The sequence below is a fragment of the Notolepis coatsorum genome, assembly GCF_963971535.1.
Source record: "Notolepis coatsorum genome assembly, chromosome: 2".
NCBI lineage: Eukaryota > Metazoa > Chordata > Actinopteri > Aulopiformes > Paralepididae > Notolepis > Notolepis coatsorum.
In genome coordinates, this window is record NC_140166.1 from 190,417,414 (window position 1) to 190,434,677 (window position 17,264).

The 17,264-nt window shown below is 44.0% G+C and overlaps 1 protein-coding gene across 1 annotated transcript in view; it reads right to left on the bottom strand.

Annotated features, from left to right (window-relative positions):
- Positions 1-1,656: 1,656 nt before the first annotated feature.
- hcn2b (hyperpolarization activated cyclic nucleotide-gated potassium channel 2b) overlaps positions 1,657-17,264 on the bottom strand; it is a gene marked incomplete at both ends in the record, with an annotated part of 135,362 nt that continues 119,754 nt past the window's right edge. The window contains one exon of the mRNA XM_084307819.1: positions 1,657-2,648. Coding sequence (XP_084163945.1) covers positions 1,657-2,648 — 992 coding nt within the window. The remainder of the gene's footprint in view (positions 2,649-17,264) is intronic.

Here is a 17,264-nt window from a genome sequence, read left to right on the forward strand (position 1 = left end):
ACTGCGATATGCATCCTGCAAAGTGTCTGCGCTGCGATTACAGTATAGGTTTGAGCACTGCAGGAGTATCATTATCTGCACAGCAAATCAGTCTTGGTAAAATGGCACTTTGCCTAAATGGTATTGCTGAATGAATGTAAGGCTGAGAATTAGAAAAGGATGGATTTACATTTTGATCAGATTTTTGGACGGTTTAGCATTTTAACTATTGCTAAAATTGCTTAGAATGAACTGGCAGTGAAGCTGAAATGCGAATGTACAATATATTAATACTGTCGGTATTCATTATATTGGATAGTGATAGATATCAAACACAAAAGATACAAATATTGCATTGAAGTTGGGCTGATTATGAAAACATTGTCTTTTCCCAGGTGGGCCTGTGTGCCAAGGTTAGATCACAATCCTAATTTACATTTCACAAAACCTGCATGACTCCGGTGACTTTAGCCAATATCATTTTGGATTTAATTCATGTAAAAACAAGATAATAAGGGAGAAATCCATTGATATATTCATCCACAGAAATCACATGTTACTAATTTGGAATATTTTCAAGTCAGTTCCATTTTTTACATTATACATAATGTTTATTCATTACTCTCTGGGTGGGAATAGATAACATGGCTGAAATAATATAATTTGCCCCCAAAATTGTCATTTCAGAATGAGAAGAAAGATCGATGTCCATGATCTAAATATCCTGAAAGACTACAACAATATGATCTGTAAAGACCGTCAGTTGAAGGGAAGAGGCCAACTAGATCCTGGAAAATTACTCCTAATGACTCATAACCTGTTATGATTCATAACAGCACAAATGTGAACAGAGGACACGACATCAAGGCAGTCAAACAATGTTTGCTTTGTGTCCCTTATCAATATTATCAATCCAATGATCTATCCCATTTGATGCACCCTTGATGTTATTACATGCCCAACTTTCACCTGGAAAAATTACACAAAAAAATGTAATTAATGAACACAGAAGAAACACAAAATTGTCCTTGTTAATATTTTATGTATTGATTTGAATATAGGCAAGTGTTGTGAAACAATAATCCTGTGAAAACGAGACCACTAAGTATTATAGAGGGGAAGAGATCATCTTGTTTTGCATTATCTTATTGACAAAAGAAAAGTGGTAGATATCATATCCCAGTAAAGTGCCAACTTTGTCAGTCATCTGGATGTCCCTGATTCTCTTTTTGTCCCGTCCTCTGCCAGTTTCGCATTTTTTGGACTACAGAGCAGGTGAGGGAGAGTTTTTGTGTCTGAAACAGATATGTTTATATGCTGTTGTCTATGGTAACAGGGAAAGACAGTAGATGAGGGGGGGGGCAGGTGTGGGGAGAAGCTACTTTACCACTACTGTAGTTCTGCTCTGTGTATCTATGTCTGCGGCTGGAGTAGAAACATACCAACACTGCAGACGCACAAGTCGACATACAGCCGTCATAATATACAGTCTCTCAGACCACCTAGTCTCTCTCTGACACCACTCACACAGCATTCATACATTCGGATAGTCAAGCTGGAGTAGGGAAAGAGAAGTCCTACTGCAGGAGCCCTAGGAGGAAGAAGGCAAATCCTCCCCACAAGTCTCTGCAGCCAAACGGAACCCCCTCGCTGACTCCTCCTGACTGTTCATTAAGGTCACAAGTTTGAGGATAGCCTGGATCTGACTTTGATGTGGTCCGTCTCAGGAAGGCTTGCTATGGAGTCCCTCTTGGGTAGTCCCGAGTCCACCAGACCTGTCCCCAAGGCCCCCACAGCCAGCCCTGCCCCGGCCCCCAACCCGTGTAAAGAACCAGGTAAGGATACTAGAGGGAAGGCCCCTACGGACATCTGGTGGGGCAAGACCACCCTATGTGTCATGGCACTCCGGAAGCCTGCAGGGCCCAACGGGGTCTGGGGGGGTCCAATGGAGGTGGAGGAGACTCTACTGGACTGGGAGGGACTGGGAGCTACAGGCTGGGCCCCATCATGGGGCAATGAGGGCTGAGAGGCGGACAGCGCCCTGGCGTCCTGGCTCAGACTGCCCATGTGCAGAGAGTGGGTGCTCTTGTGCGCGCTGGGCCGGTGAACGGGGGTGGCCACATGCTGCTGGACTAGGGAGAGCTGGGAGCCTGAAGAGGGGCCACCCAGGCCATTGGAGCCATACTGGAATGATCGTCCTCCAGCTGCAAGTGGGCTCTGGACCGGGGGGCTGGAGAGGGCCGTAGCGAAGGCACCAGCAGCATGGAGCTGGGGCTGCATCGACTGCTGGGACTGGAGCGGAGACGGCGACATGGGGCTAGAGACGTTCGGCATCACCTGGAATCTCCGTACCGTTGTGGGAGACTGCAGGTTCCCCGACCCCACCAGGGGCCCCGCCATGGGGGGACAGAAGCTCATGGCTACGGCCTGCTGGAGGGTGGCGATGGCTGAGCTCTGGGACGAGGACCCGGGAGGAGCGAACATGCCGCCACTGTGGAGGGAAGGGGTCGCGCACAGAGACATGGCGCGCGGCCGCGGCACGCCCACCTGCTGAACCATCTCCCGGTCATATTTCACGATCTCCTGGATCATCTCGGTCTCCCGATTGTCGAAGACACCCGAGTTGAGATCATGCTGAACCTTGTGCATCAGGATCGTGTTCTTCTTTCCTACGGATGGGAGAGAGAGAGAGAGAGAGAGAGAGAGAGAGAGAGAGAGAGAGAGAGAGAGAGAGAGAGGATGTTACAGAGGGAGACAAAGGAAAAGTATCTCTCTTCTCCAAGGAATGTTCTGTTCCGACGCATTACCCTCATCAATATTTATTCAACACAGAAATAAACAGCCCCAAACAGGTCACACGTACTGTATACCTAATCACTATCAAATAACGCACCATCACATCCCTCCCCCATCCACCTACTCCACTTATGTTGGAGCAGCACACGCCCCTGCCTGACACATGAGAAGAGAAGGCAAGAGACCGCTGGAACAGCGCTAACTTGATAATCAAAGCTATGTTCCCTCTATATCCTCTTACTGGCTGCCTATCCGGAGGTTGTCTGCAATTGAATTCAAAGCTGTTAATCTCTCAATGGACACTCCTACTTTGTCATTCTGCTGTATGTGTGTGTGCATGAGAATTTGCATTGTGTGTGTGTGTGTGTGTGTGTGTGTGTGTGTGTGTGTGTGTGTGGTGTGCCTTAACCTTGCTAAAGTAATGCACTGATAATCAGATCAACAGCTTTCTGTCCACTGTTACTATTCAATCTAAGAATGTCAAGGTGACATGAAATCTATATGAATATTAGGAGCCAATAACATACATTGAGAGGCCATGGCGTGTGTGTGTGTGTGTGTGTGTGTGTGTGTGTGTGTGTGTGTGTGTGTGTGTGTGTGTGTGTGTGTGTGTGTGTGTGTGTGTGTGTGTGTGTGTGTGTGTGTGTGTGTGTGTTGTTTTCATAATGCTTTAAACTTTACCCATAATAAATTCTGATTGTAGGTGTATTCATGTGTGCAATGGCCTATGGAGATGGAAAAGGAGGAGAGAGAGAGGGGGAGAGCGAGAGAGATAGAGAGATAGAGGGAGAAGGAGCAAAGGGAGAATATATATATATATATATTGAGACGAACCTGATAGGATGCAGGTTCGCCACGGTTCAAATACAAACAAATGCGAAGGTCCACACAAGAGCAATATCAATCAATACAAGTATTTATTGATTAAGCGATAAATCCAGGAGGAAAAAGCAATAGAATGGTCGGGTTCCGTTATAGGGGGCCAATAACACAAAACAGGCTCGCCGACAGAAAGAGGGATTGTTCACAGTTCAGGGTCGTCGTCCGGTCCAAAAATAGGTCAGTACACAGGGGGGTATCTCAGCCGGTCCAGGTTTCGGTAACAAAGAACACCTATCTCGCTATCTCCTCTCCGTCGCAACTCTGAACAATAATAACACTCTCTCTACTCCAACACTCCAACACCATACTCCGCTCCACTCAACTCTGTTCCTCTCCGGGTTAATATACTGTGTGAGATGATTGTGAGTGCACGTGGGGTGTGTCTCTACAATTATGTGCAGGTGTACTATATCAGCACTAATAAGCTAGTGTGTGTGTGTGTGTGCGAGTGAGGTGGATGTGCCTAAATGCTGTGCAGGTGTGCTACATCAGTTCTAATCAGCTACCTAAGTGACGGATATATCTCCCTTCCTTCACGTATCCCAAGGAGGGGGGAGGAGATCTGTCACAATATATATATATATATATATATATATATATATATATATATATATATATATATATGACAGAGAGAGAGAGATCTATATATACTGTATATAGAGATATATATATAGATATATATATATATATAGAGAGAGAGAGAGAGAGAGAGAGAGAGAGAGAGAGAGACAGACAGTGAGAGAGAGAACAGCATGGCCTGGCCCCCTGGGGTGGGGATGGTTTTTGCAGAGTCACCTCAGTGCAAACGTGAGGGAGAGCAGCACGTGTCTGTGGTCTGAGCTGGTGACTGTTTGCGCTTGTGTGTAAGTGTGACCTTACAGTATGTCTGCGCGTGCATGTCTATGTGTCTGCGTGTGCATGTCTGCGTGTGCATGTCTACGTGTCTGCGCGTGAATGCGTTCGGGAGCTCGTTTCTGGGCGGCCTCTGCTTCTGGTGGAGAAACCAATTTGCAGTGTAAATTGCCTCCTTCACGGAGCTCACGCAGGCAGCCACCGAGATCACACATCTATCTCTGCAGCTTTTAAAACATTTTCCAATTCAACACATAATGGAAGACGCCTCCTCTGATCTTTATTACCACACCACACGCCTGTGTTTTTATTCCCCGGGAGACTTTCAAGGCATTTATTTATACCAGGCTCTCAGATCTAAATGTAACAACGTGTGTGGAAAATAGAAAGATAAATATGTCCCGAACTGAGGTTGAAATTGCATCTGGGAGCGGGAAGTGATGACAGGACACCTGATCTGAGAGAAACCCACAGCAGACACTCCTCCTTCCAGGTAAAGGCTTCACATAGTGGAGTTACCAGGTGGAACGGGCTGAATCAAAGACAGTTATGAATCAAAAACAGTTATGCCAGCTTTTATTCTCCTTTCAATGCAACCTGCGTCATCTTCGGATGAGATGCTAAACCGAGGTCCTGACTGAATCTCGTCGTTAAATAACCCAGGACACCTATCGCAAAGAGTAGGGGGTTGCCCGACTTTCCTGGCCAAATTCCCAATCAGGTCTCTGACATCAAGGCCACCTAATCATCCCTTAATTGGCTGATATCAATCCCTGTCTCCTGAGCCGTTCAGCCATTGTGTAGTGTGATGTGTGCCTGGTGGCGTCTATACTTTCCACAAGCAACTTGTCCTTCCGCGTTCCCGTTTTGCGCTCTGATTGGCCACGCACGTTTCTGGTCATGTGACATGTGCGCCCAATCGCATGATGAGCAGTGTCTTAGCCCATTTCCGCGTCGAACAGCCTGCAAACGACCTAACGCCTAGTTTATCACTGGTTAAGCTTAGGCGACTCTTTCGCAGTTGGTTAATTTTAGGTTAGAGTTTGGAATCAGGGCTGGCGTTCTATCGCCATGCTCTAAGACAAACTCTAACCTTAACCAACTTCGAAAGAGCGCCTAAGCTTAACCGTCCAAAGAACTTGCCGTCACACGATTGGGCGCACATGTCACATGACCAGAAACGTCAGTGGCCAATCAGATTGCGCAAAAGGACAAGTTGCTTGTGGAAAGTATAGAGCATAGGTGTCAAACAAATGTGGCCCCCCACGTAATTTGATGTGGCCCCCCATGAGCTATAAAAAAATAAAATAAATAAAATAAAAAATTTAAAAAAATTGCGGCGTTAAAATAATTGTGGGTTAATGCGTTAATAAAGCTTTAACTTTGACAGCCTTAGTTATTACACATTCTTACACATACATGTATGTTGAACATCTGAGGTATTGATGAAGTAACAAAGGAAAAAAGCCAAAAGCACTTACTCCTCAGACATTCTTTGACAATTTTACAGCCCAAAATACAAAAAAGATCCAGGCAGAATAGGTAACAATGGGTTGAAGAAATATTGTCTGAACTGTCAGATGCATAACCGAGCATCTCGCTCAATTGAATAAGAAGCTGTAGGGACGCAAACAAGTCCCACCCAAAACTTGACCAATATAGTTGTGAACTGAGACAACCCTTATTTTGTTATTTTTGAGTACAGTTACAGTTGTGTGTTCATGCAGACACATAATAGCAATTTCATTACGAATTAAAAATGGTGGACCCTGATGTAAACAAGTCGAAAGTCTTTCTCTGGTCTGCATCCCCTTAACAATTGTGTGTATTGAGCTGTACTGTACTGTACCCATTCTGCAATCTGTTAATTAAAGTTAATTAAAATATCTTCCATTAGTTGGATGTATGGCCTCTGCAAGGTTGTGTGCAGCCATTTGTTTTTGTAACATCTGCTACATCTGTCCCACGTGTTCTTTGCAGCTCAGTTGTTAGTTCTGCCCCTCTTGACTGTGACAAAAAGGTTTTGAACAAACTTATTGTCATAGCTTGTATTTGATGATCTTCTTCTTTGTTATTTACTTGAATGGTTTGATCATTGATTAATGGAGTAATATGGGGTTCTGATAAACAACAATTATTTGTTAAAATAACATAAGCTAACATATATTTTTACATCTATGCAAATGCATATGCAATATGTATAACTTGAATAAGCAATAAATACAGAAACAACATGTTTAACAATATGTAAATGAGTAGCTACATTTATTTTACATTACATTAACATTTATACGGTCTTTGGCCCTTTGAGGGCAACCATAATGCTGATGTGGCCCTCTGTGAAAATGAGTTTGACACCCCTGGTAGAGGCTGCCTGGTGCCAGTGTATGGCAGCCATTGAGCCTGCGTAGCCCAAGGTTGGGTGCTACCAGTGGTGGTGAAGGAGGCAATTTCCACCCTACATTGTGGGGAGCACTTTGAGTGTCTAGAAAAGCGCTATATAAATGTAATGAATTATTATTATTATTATTATTATTATTATTATTATTATTATTATTATTATTATTATTATTATTATTATTATTATTATTATTATTATTATTATTATTATTATTAATTATTATTATTACATCTGATGTTTTCTGATGCTCATCTGCTTTATGCAAACAATAAAAGAGCCTCATTACTTCTCTCATTCCTTGCTATCTATATATTTCACATACGACGATAGGAAGGAAACAGGATAGAGGTGTTAGATCGTTCTGTTGATTGAGCACTGTGTTACAGTAAAAAGTATATTCAACTGCGTATAATACAAATAATTATAAGATGATACTTCCTGTTGTGATTATGTTGACTCAATAAATGCATCTCAAATATCAGATCACTGGTCAGGTTACCTTAACTTATTGGACGCCACTCACGAATAAAGTCGGGTTAACTCGCCGACGCTTGAGCGCCAAACCTGAGAAAAGTCGAGTTTTCTATCGTTATTTCTTTTATTCGATATTCCCATTCATAATCCATCGAGGGAGCCTGTGTTATCATTGGGAATGAGTCTGAGATTGCAAACGTCCAATACCGCCACCTGCCGCCTTGCGGCCGGTATTGCACATCCTTTGAAACTCTCTGGATTGGGCTGTGCGTTGATCTAAAAAGTCCGGGCCGGGTTTCCATTGTCGGGCAGGACAAGCGTCTATAACGCATGGATTGAGGAGAATCAAGCACTCCCGGTTCATGTTCTTTGATGGATTATGTTGGCAACACGATCGACATCAATACTTGGAATGGCGATCAGATAATTGGAATATTCTTTTTGGAGTATATCCTAGTCAAGGTAAGGGCTATATGGTATCAATCCTGCATTGATCTAAGAATCCCTTCCATGCGATCCGAGGGTATGTGTGTAATGTGTGTAATGTGTGTGTGTAACGTATTCCGTTGGTGACGATCAAAGCATAGAAAAAATTTCACAAATTGAACGATAGATACTCGATGTCAAATGGGCAATAGTATTATATCCTTAGCTATGATATATAATATAGTTTGAGCCCTGCAAACACCGCCATGTATTCCTATACTAAAGCGGTGGCCTTCTTACCACTGATTGAGTTAATCACCTGAGTAATTATGATTGGTAGATTACCCCTCAGACTATTATGAATAGCATGAAAAAAATACAAACAAACAATTTATATTCAAGCATTGTTTCATTATAATGATCTTTGAAACTACCGTTACCAAAGAAATGCATTATTGAGTTTAGATTTAGATTTTTTTTCTTCATTAGCCTCACTATGCATTGTGAGACTTATTATCGCTCTGAAAGACCTATGCATCTTTAATGGAGATGCATCCTCCGACAACACTGTAAAAACTAAGCAAATGTTATTCATTAAAGGGGAACTATCTTACTATTTCTTTCACTATTTGGGCAATTTTACACAATTCCTGTGAGTCTATGGAACACATCTGTATGGTTTTTTTTCCAAAAAATTCATTGTTTTGTATTTCTAATCAAGTACTCTAAAACAGCATTTTTCCACTTCAAGATTTTAAGCTGTTTTGAGGCTGGCCTCTGCCTCGTAATGCGATTTGAGTGACAGACCCCCATGTCTGTAGCTCCGCCCATACTACTCTACTAACGTCAAAGTGAACCTAATACACAAACAAATATGGCTCAAGCATACGTTTTTGAATACAATACAATCCACAAAGGGATGACACCGAAGCAGGTACCCATGCCATACGATTTTGGGTATAGAGAAAACAAATGACAGGAAGAATAAGATTGCTCTCTCACCCCGTCTAACACACACACACACACACACACACACACACACACACACACACACACACACACACACACACACATGGCGCTTGTACTAACAATGTTAGTAACGTTAGATTTTCTTGGTGCAATAAACAGAGCTAAGATAACCCCCCCCCCCCCCCCAAACACACACAAGGAACATAATCATTCATTCGCAATACACACAAGTAGGTCTACATATATACAACGAAGCACAGAGCTAAGATAAAGTTAGCTAAGCTAGCTTGCTCTCTCACTCCGTCTAACACACACACACACACACACACATAACGTTAGACTTTCTTGGCGCACACACACATGGAAGAGTACCGTAATACACAAATGGATGAATGAACGAGGTCCTACTGCTAATTAACTAATTACGACGTACTGTATGTACTTACTGATTCGATGTTTTCTTTCTGTCCCGAATACTTGGGCTCCCTTCTTTAGCAACAGCCAGGAAATCAGCCAGCATTATCCTTTGTCTTTGCAAAAATCCAAAAACGAACTTGGCCCATTGCTTGTGGAGCACAATATCATTATCACCTTATGTTATGGATGGTGTAATGGTTCCAGGGAGGACAATGGAAACAGTGGCCACAATGTAAATTGTGGTCACAGTGGGAACAGTGGTCTCCTACCTGGTCTCCTACCTCCCTCTAGTGGCCAGATGAATCCAATCCATTATTATGGTGCAGGCAATCATCACACCGATAATGACTATATTGATGAATATAATTAATGTTATTTCATGGTGTGTGTTATTGAATGTCCCTTCCCTTGTGTGATGTGTTTCCCCTGTCTGCTTGTGGTTTTGTAAATTGCTTTTGTGTTTAGTTGGTTGTTGTGTGTTTTAGACTGGCCTAGCCAGGTGTGGCCAATTGTAATTAGTCAGTGTGTGTTCGGTTTGCTTCTCTGTGTGGTGACATTCCTCCGTTAACCCTGTTCCTGTCAATGTCATCCTTGCCCTGTAGTGTTGTACTGTCTAAGTAAGTGTATATTAGTGTTCCGTTTGTTGCCTGTTTATTTTTGAGTTCTCATTTCTATCTTTACTCTGTGCCAGCCCGGCTGTGCCTTTTATGTTCTTTTGTAACTTGCCTTCGCCCGTCTTTATGTTTGTTTATTTATCAGCTTCTTTACTTTTGTTTTGGTCTTGTGACCTATTATCGCTCCTGTGGTTCTTATAATAAAAAGAACAGTGTTTGAGAAGAGCAAACTGCCGTCTCCGTTTCCTCCTTCCACTCCATTCCGCATATTGGGTTCTCCTCTCCTTCCCTCGCCACCCCATCGTAACAGGATGGATCATCACCGTTTGTCCTCTTCATAATTAATAGTTCGCCATTGTAGGCGACTCCGAGTAGTTGGGAGAGCATTCCGCGGGTCGCCGAAAACAAACTTGGCCCATTGATGACGGATCACGACATCATCAGGGAATGAATGCAAGGACATATTCACTGCTTGGCAGTCAGGAACAGCACAACGTATCTTGCCCGTTTTGCTCATAGTGTTTTTAAATGCTAACCCAATGCTAACTCACTGTTAAACTTCAATTCCACGCATTTGCTTGCATACTGCAATAAATAATGTTTGAGTGTGTTCACCTGCGGTGGCTGGCAGCTGGCACAAAACATAGAGGGGGCGGGCGTTAGTATGCAGATGAGAAAACTTTTGACGTCAAAGGTACGCTAAATTTCAGATGACTCACTTGAGTAAGGGACAATATTGTGAGATGAGAATTGGAAGAATGCGCCAAAATGAGAATTAGAGACATAGATCCTATTAATATAAGTCCACATAGCTAGAAAATAATGCTAAACACTGGAAAAGGCCATTTATAAGATAGTTCCCCTTTAATAGTAATTTGCGTTCCCACAAAATCCAGTAGGGATATCTGGCTGGTTGTTGCATATTGAAGCGGGCGGCCCCCCCCCCCCCCCCCCCCCCCCCCCCAAACGTGTGACCTGACTGACTGAAGCTGCTCATGAGTGGAATCTGGCTGCTATGGCAACAGCTGGCAGGTGGCGGATGCAGGGGGGCTTTTGTAAACATGTGAAGTGAAGTGTGATCATGTGACTGGGCGATGTGACATCAGCAGCTCTGCTGACCTTGGGAGGCAGGAGAGGGGTATGATGGAGGGGCAAAGGGTGGATATGTGTGTGGGGGGGGGGGGGGTGCTGCTGTGCTAAAATAACAAGTTTATAGTCGCTATAACTATAACTTTAACCCATTCACGACCGCACTACCAAATGGTTAACCCGTCCACTGCGACAATACAGAAGGTTAACCCTTTCACTACCACACGACAACTTTACTATCACACTACAGACGGGTTAAGTGAGACGACACAGTGGCGACATTGATTATTATAGGTAAGCTGCGGCTGAGGTAAACAACTGATAGCATCTAGGTAGTGTCAGAGTGCTGTGTGTGTGTGTGTGTGTGTGTGTGTGTGTGTGTGTGTGTGTGTGTGTGTGTGTGTGTGTGTGTGTGTGTGTGTGTGTGTGTGTGTGTGTGTGTGTGTGTGTGTGCGCGCGTGCATTCAGACAAAAAGCAGTTCCGATCGAGCTGCCGCTGAGCAATCATTTCAATAAAGCAGTAAACAGATCCAGGGACAGCCTTGACTGTAAACCCAAACACACAAGCTCAGCAATATTTATGATGATAATCACACTGTCAGATAAATAGATATAGCTTGTAAAAAGCCACCTATCGAGAGGAAACATTGAACTGCAGTGTCTAAAGGTACTCAAGGGAATGTGTAATGAATGATTTACAACCATGAATACATTTTCACACACCCTTCTACCACACACACACACACACACACACACACACACACACACACACACACACACACACACACACACACACACACACACACACACACACACACACACACACACACACACACACACACACACACACACACACACACACACACACACACACACACACACACACACACACACACACACACACACACACACACACACACAGACACAGACACACAGACAATCCCCTCATACATCTGTCATATCTGTCAGGGAAAATGTGCCGTTGTGAATGGATTGAATTCATGTTCCTAGAATATGTTTTATTTCTCTCCGTTAATCTTGTGAATGACACATACATATGTTGTGACACTCTGCCTACAGCTATTAGTCAACGAAAAGCCACACTAATTATCACAACGAGGATGCGTTTTATTGCAGCCTCCTGTGCAGGCGATTAAGTCTCAGTTGGTCTTATTGACAGTGGCTGTGATTCAGACTAGGCTAACACATGTGTTCTTGTCAGTCAACACAGGAGTTATTCACCATTATTCACTATTCACATTTGACCTCTGCTAAAATGATGCAATTGGGGCTATAGTGCACAGTAGGTGAAAAGGGGTCGCAGAGAATAGTGTATTCACATGTTCTTCCAGCAAGTGCACCACGAGCACAGGGGTGACATAGCACACAAGAAGAGTGCACTGGAGGAGTGTAAACACGCCCTTGTGCTTCAGATTGATTTGCCAATATGATCTCTCAAATCTAACAGGCCAAACGCTTGTCAATCAACGGAGGTCTGACTTGTTACAACTTCCTCAAAACGGAAAGTGATTTTAAACCTAATACGGATGGGATATAATAGGAAACAGTAAATAAATTGACTTTGCAATGTTTAAATGAGGTAGGCAATGTATTCAGCGTGTAGACTACAGAACAACAATACAGGAAACTCCAGGTGGAAATGTGAATGTAAATAAAAGTGGAAATGTGAATGTAAATAAAAGTGGAAATGTGAATGTAAATTAAAAAGTAAGCTGTTTACAAGAAAACTCAGTTGGATACATCTAACCTCTTCCGCCTGTCGGCGGACCGCAAATGACATCTGGTCATAAATCAATATCTCCAGATTGTTTTACAAAATTAGCGTTTTTATTTTCAAACGTATTCAAGTATATCAAGTATCAAAACCATGTCACAACAGCATTTATAATGTATATTATCATCAATATGTTAGTTTAGGAATAGGTTAAAGTGTTATTAGATAGATTTTCCTTTTCGAAATGTCTGTATATTTCGCGAGAGGCAACCATTTTGGAAAACCTTGAATCATGGGAGTTTTTTGCGGCGGACATCCAGAGCTCTGGATCTGCGTTGGAATTTTTCACGCTATGGGGTTCAAGGTTCATAGTTCTGTATGCATTATTTTAATAACTCTTATTATTCTGGATAATATACCACAAAATGTAACGTTATTGACAAATATTGAAACGCAGTTAGTTTCTCTTCCCTATTGTTAGCATGCAGCAACAATTAGATCTGAAATTCTTTTCAAAACGGTTGCACTGTTATGGTTTGTAATGCGACCCCAATTGCACGACACAGACAGGTAATCCGAGTTAGCCAAAACAAGGGCATGATTTATTATATACAAAAAAGCGGCACTCAGCCTTTAACACTTTGGCGACCACTGGGCTTAGTCTAATTAGTGGCTAGAGGACCGGGGAATGTAAACAAACGTGTGGGTTTTTGTACAACTATATCTATGCTTTATAGTGTTGCTATCTGTCCATTCTCATTGTCAATTGAGTTCATAAACCGTCCCTTCAAAATGGCTTAAAGAAGAAAAAAAATGCATCGGTAGGTTGTCATTTTATAGCGCCGTGAATATAAGCTTTATCGCAGATTTTGTCTCATATATTTTCTGGAAAGCTAGTTATGGAGCTAATGGCTACTAACGTTATATTCAACGGCATTTCCGTTTTATATATGCTAATGAAATAACTCAAACTGCATATGATCCGGGCTGTCCCAGAGCATGTATGCATGAAAGGGGGGGGGACGTCGTTTAGTATTATTGATTACCAATACGTCCGTGTAACTAGCCACATTCACTGATCGACTGCTTGCGTCTCACAGCAAGGTCTGATCCGGCTGTAATTTAGGTGAAAAAGGTCTTACCGTGAGCCCGTGGGATACCCCCCAGCATTTCCCCATTATCGATCGGCATCTGGTAGATCGATATGTCCATTGGCTGATGATAAATTCCATTATTCCATGGTGAAATCTGCGATTCGAAACGTGATCCACAGTGCATTGTGTTGGTTCAGGATCCGGGTACTATGAAAGTGAAACTGAATGAAAAAAAATAAGTTTTCCATTTGCCCACAAGGCATACTGCAGTGGAGCGATGGCGCCCCTAAGAGGATCTGGCCGGTATTGCATGTTCTCGATTCCACAGACGAGGGTAGATCTGCAGAGCCGGTCGGGGATCTTGACCCGGTTATTAATATGGAATAAAACAATAACAACTTGCCACGGCTATATACGTGCCTCTGGTCCACAACGCATGGCACCGAAACCCGTATATATACGAGGCCGGTCCCCATTGTGTTAAGGGGGAAAAACACCAAAGTCCATGAACACAAAAAACGCGGCACAGTGCCTTTAAGGGGCGCACAGGCAGGAATCCTCTAGCACACAGGCAAAGAGGTACACGGGAAATCCTCCAGAAACACGGGCAAAAATACACAGGACTCTTCATTGAACACGGGCATCCTCCCGACCCGAATGCTGCCGACGGGCAGCGCAGCAACCAGGGGGTCCAAGGGGAATGGGGTGAGAACACGGGCATCCTCCCGTGGAGTAATAGAGAGCGATGGCGAGCCTCACCCCAGGAACGGGTCCATGTAGAGGGAGTTGGGAAGTAGCCGGCAGGACATCTGGAGTGGGAACACTGGGATCCTCCCGTGGAGTAATAGAGAGCGAAGACGGTGTCCCACTCCAGGAAACGGCGACAGGTGGTGATGTACAGGGGTGGCACGACGTCTCACGCCGGAGACGCGGCAGTAGATGGTAGTAACAAGAACGACCCGACAAGGAGTGGAGGCGAGTCTGCAATACTAGTACTCTCCCGAGCTGATTGCAAACTCCTCTCAGGTGCGTGAAGCAGAAAAACGGCACGCCCCCTCGTTGGGCTGCATGCAGAATTCCTCCAGCCCTCACAGTACCCCCCCCCTCCACTGGAGCCACCCGGCGACCAGCCAGGCCTGCAGGGGCGGGAACGCAGGGGGGAAAAAATTTCAGAGAGGCACCAGGGAAACTGACCTTGCTAGCTGAAGGGCAGTCCTAGCAGTGGGGAACAGGGTAGCTACACACAAAGTGGAGGCCATGCTAGCTGGGGAAGCTACACATAAAGTGGGCTAGCAGAGGGAACAGGGTTAGCTGCCAGGGCATAGCTAGCTACAGGGCCTATGCTAGCTGTAAGGCTACATCAACATAGAGGCTGTGCTAGCTGGTTAGCTGCAGGGGCTAAGCTAGCAGACGGCTGGACTAGCAGAGGAGAACAAGCTAGCTGAAAAGACAGTCCTAGCTGAGGGGAGGCTACACATGGGGTTAGCTTGCAGGGGCTGTCTCACATACACTGTCTGTGCCGGCTGGGGTCGTTGACAGGTCGGGTCGTACTGTTCTGGTTTGTAATGCAACCCCAATTGCACGACACAGACAGGTAATCAGAGTTAGCCAAAACAAGGGCATGATTTATTATATACAAAAAAGCGGCACTCAGCCTTTAAGGGGGAAAAAACACCAAAGTCCATGAACACAAAAAACGCGGCACAGTGCCTTTAAGGGGCGCACAGGCAGGAATCCTCTAGCACACAGGCAAAGAGGTACACGGGAAATCCTCCAGAAACACGGGCAAAAATACACAGGACTCTTCATTGAACACCGGCATCCTCCCGACCCGAATGCTGCCAACGGGCAGCGCAGCAACCTGGGGGTCCAAGGGGAATGGGGTGAGAACACGGGCATCCTCCCGTGGAGTAATAGAGAGCGATGGCGAGCCTCACCCCAGGAACAGGTCCATGTAGAGGGAGTTGGGAAGTAGCCGGCAGGACATCTGGAGTGGGAACACTGGGATCCTCCCGTGGAGTAGTAAGAGAGCGAAGACGGTGTCCCACTCCAGGAAACGGCGACAGGTGGTGATGTACAGGGGTGGCACGACGTCTCACGCCGGAGACGCGGCAGTAGATGGTAGTAACAAGAACGACCCGACAAGGAGTGGAGGGGAGTCTGCAATACTAGTACTCTCCCGAGCTGATTGCAAACTCCCATCAGGTGCGTGAAGCAGAAAAACGGCACGCCCCCTCGTTGGGCTGCATGCAGAATTCCTCCAGCCCTCACATGCACTGTGGTGAAAATTAAAAAGTACAGTAGATTACAGTAGATTTCATTATCTGTTCTTATGCACGCCTGGTGATACTAAATCCAAATTGAAATCGGCCGTTTGAAAGATAATATATGTATATATATAAATGTGCGAATTGGCTATAAGGTAATTTATAAGCCTGCTATTCTATATTCTATAATAATATTTCAAATTGCATTGGTCCGGATGGGAGAATTCAGTACTGTATCTACAGAACCGTCTGTTTAATCATCTTACCTGTATTCATTTCCTTCGATTTTTTGTACACATGATTTCAAGAAGGTACTGAACGAGATCAGTTAATGTTTGGTCATTATTAGCATGGTGTTATTCACTGTCAAAGATGCAAAGAAAAATCATAATTCATATTCTCCTTTGTTTCATCACAATTTAAGCAAGCCTAGTAATAGACACAATATTTCTGACACTGGGAATACATTCACTGAGGTCATAGATGTCCCTAGATACCAAGAATATGCAAATGGACCTTGTAGAAGTGGAGCAATATTCCATTTACTTAGGTATGTATTTTAGGCTGATTTTCAGAAAATAGGCTCCGGGTGGAAGAGGTTAAGCTGGCCTTCTAGCGGCAGAGATGGGGACAGTTTATGGCGCTGAAAGTGTTAAGTAATCCTTTAATCCAGTATCAGGCATGTTGTCAATTTGAATGCCTTTAATCAGCATTTCTGCCATTTGTGGTGTAAATCTCTATGGAAAATATGAATGGGCTTTTAAAAAACCTACCTAATAGAAGGTCTGTGCTGAACAGATCGAGTCAGGCAACACAATACATTTTCTTCAAATAATTAAAATACATCAGCCTTAGTTCGGGAGATTGATATTAAGAGTAGCCTGTTTAAAATTTCACAAAGTTATCTGATGTATTTTAACTGGTGAGTAGGAGCCAATATCAGATGATCAGAGATATTGGTGATGGTGGTAGTAGTGGTGGTGGTGGTGGGGGTGGTGATGGTGGTACTAGTGGTCGTGGTAGTGGTGCTGACAGTAGTGATGGTGGTGGTGGTAGTAGTGATGGTGGTGGTAGTAGTGATGGTGGTGGTAGTAGTGATGGTGGTGGTGATGGTGGTACTATTCAAGTCAAGTCAAGAGCTTTATTTGTCACGGCATACAAGTATACAATGAAATTGCGGGTGGTCTTGCCCGCAACGATGTGCAATACAGTGGTACAACATATAATAGAATCCAATAAAAAACAACATTGTGCAATAAACAGGTAACA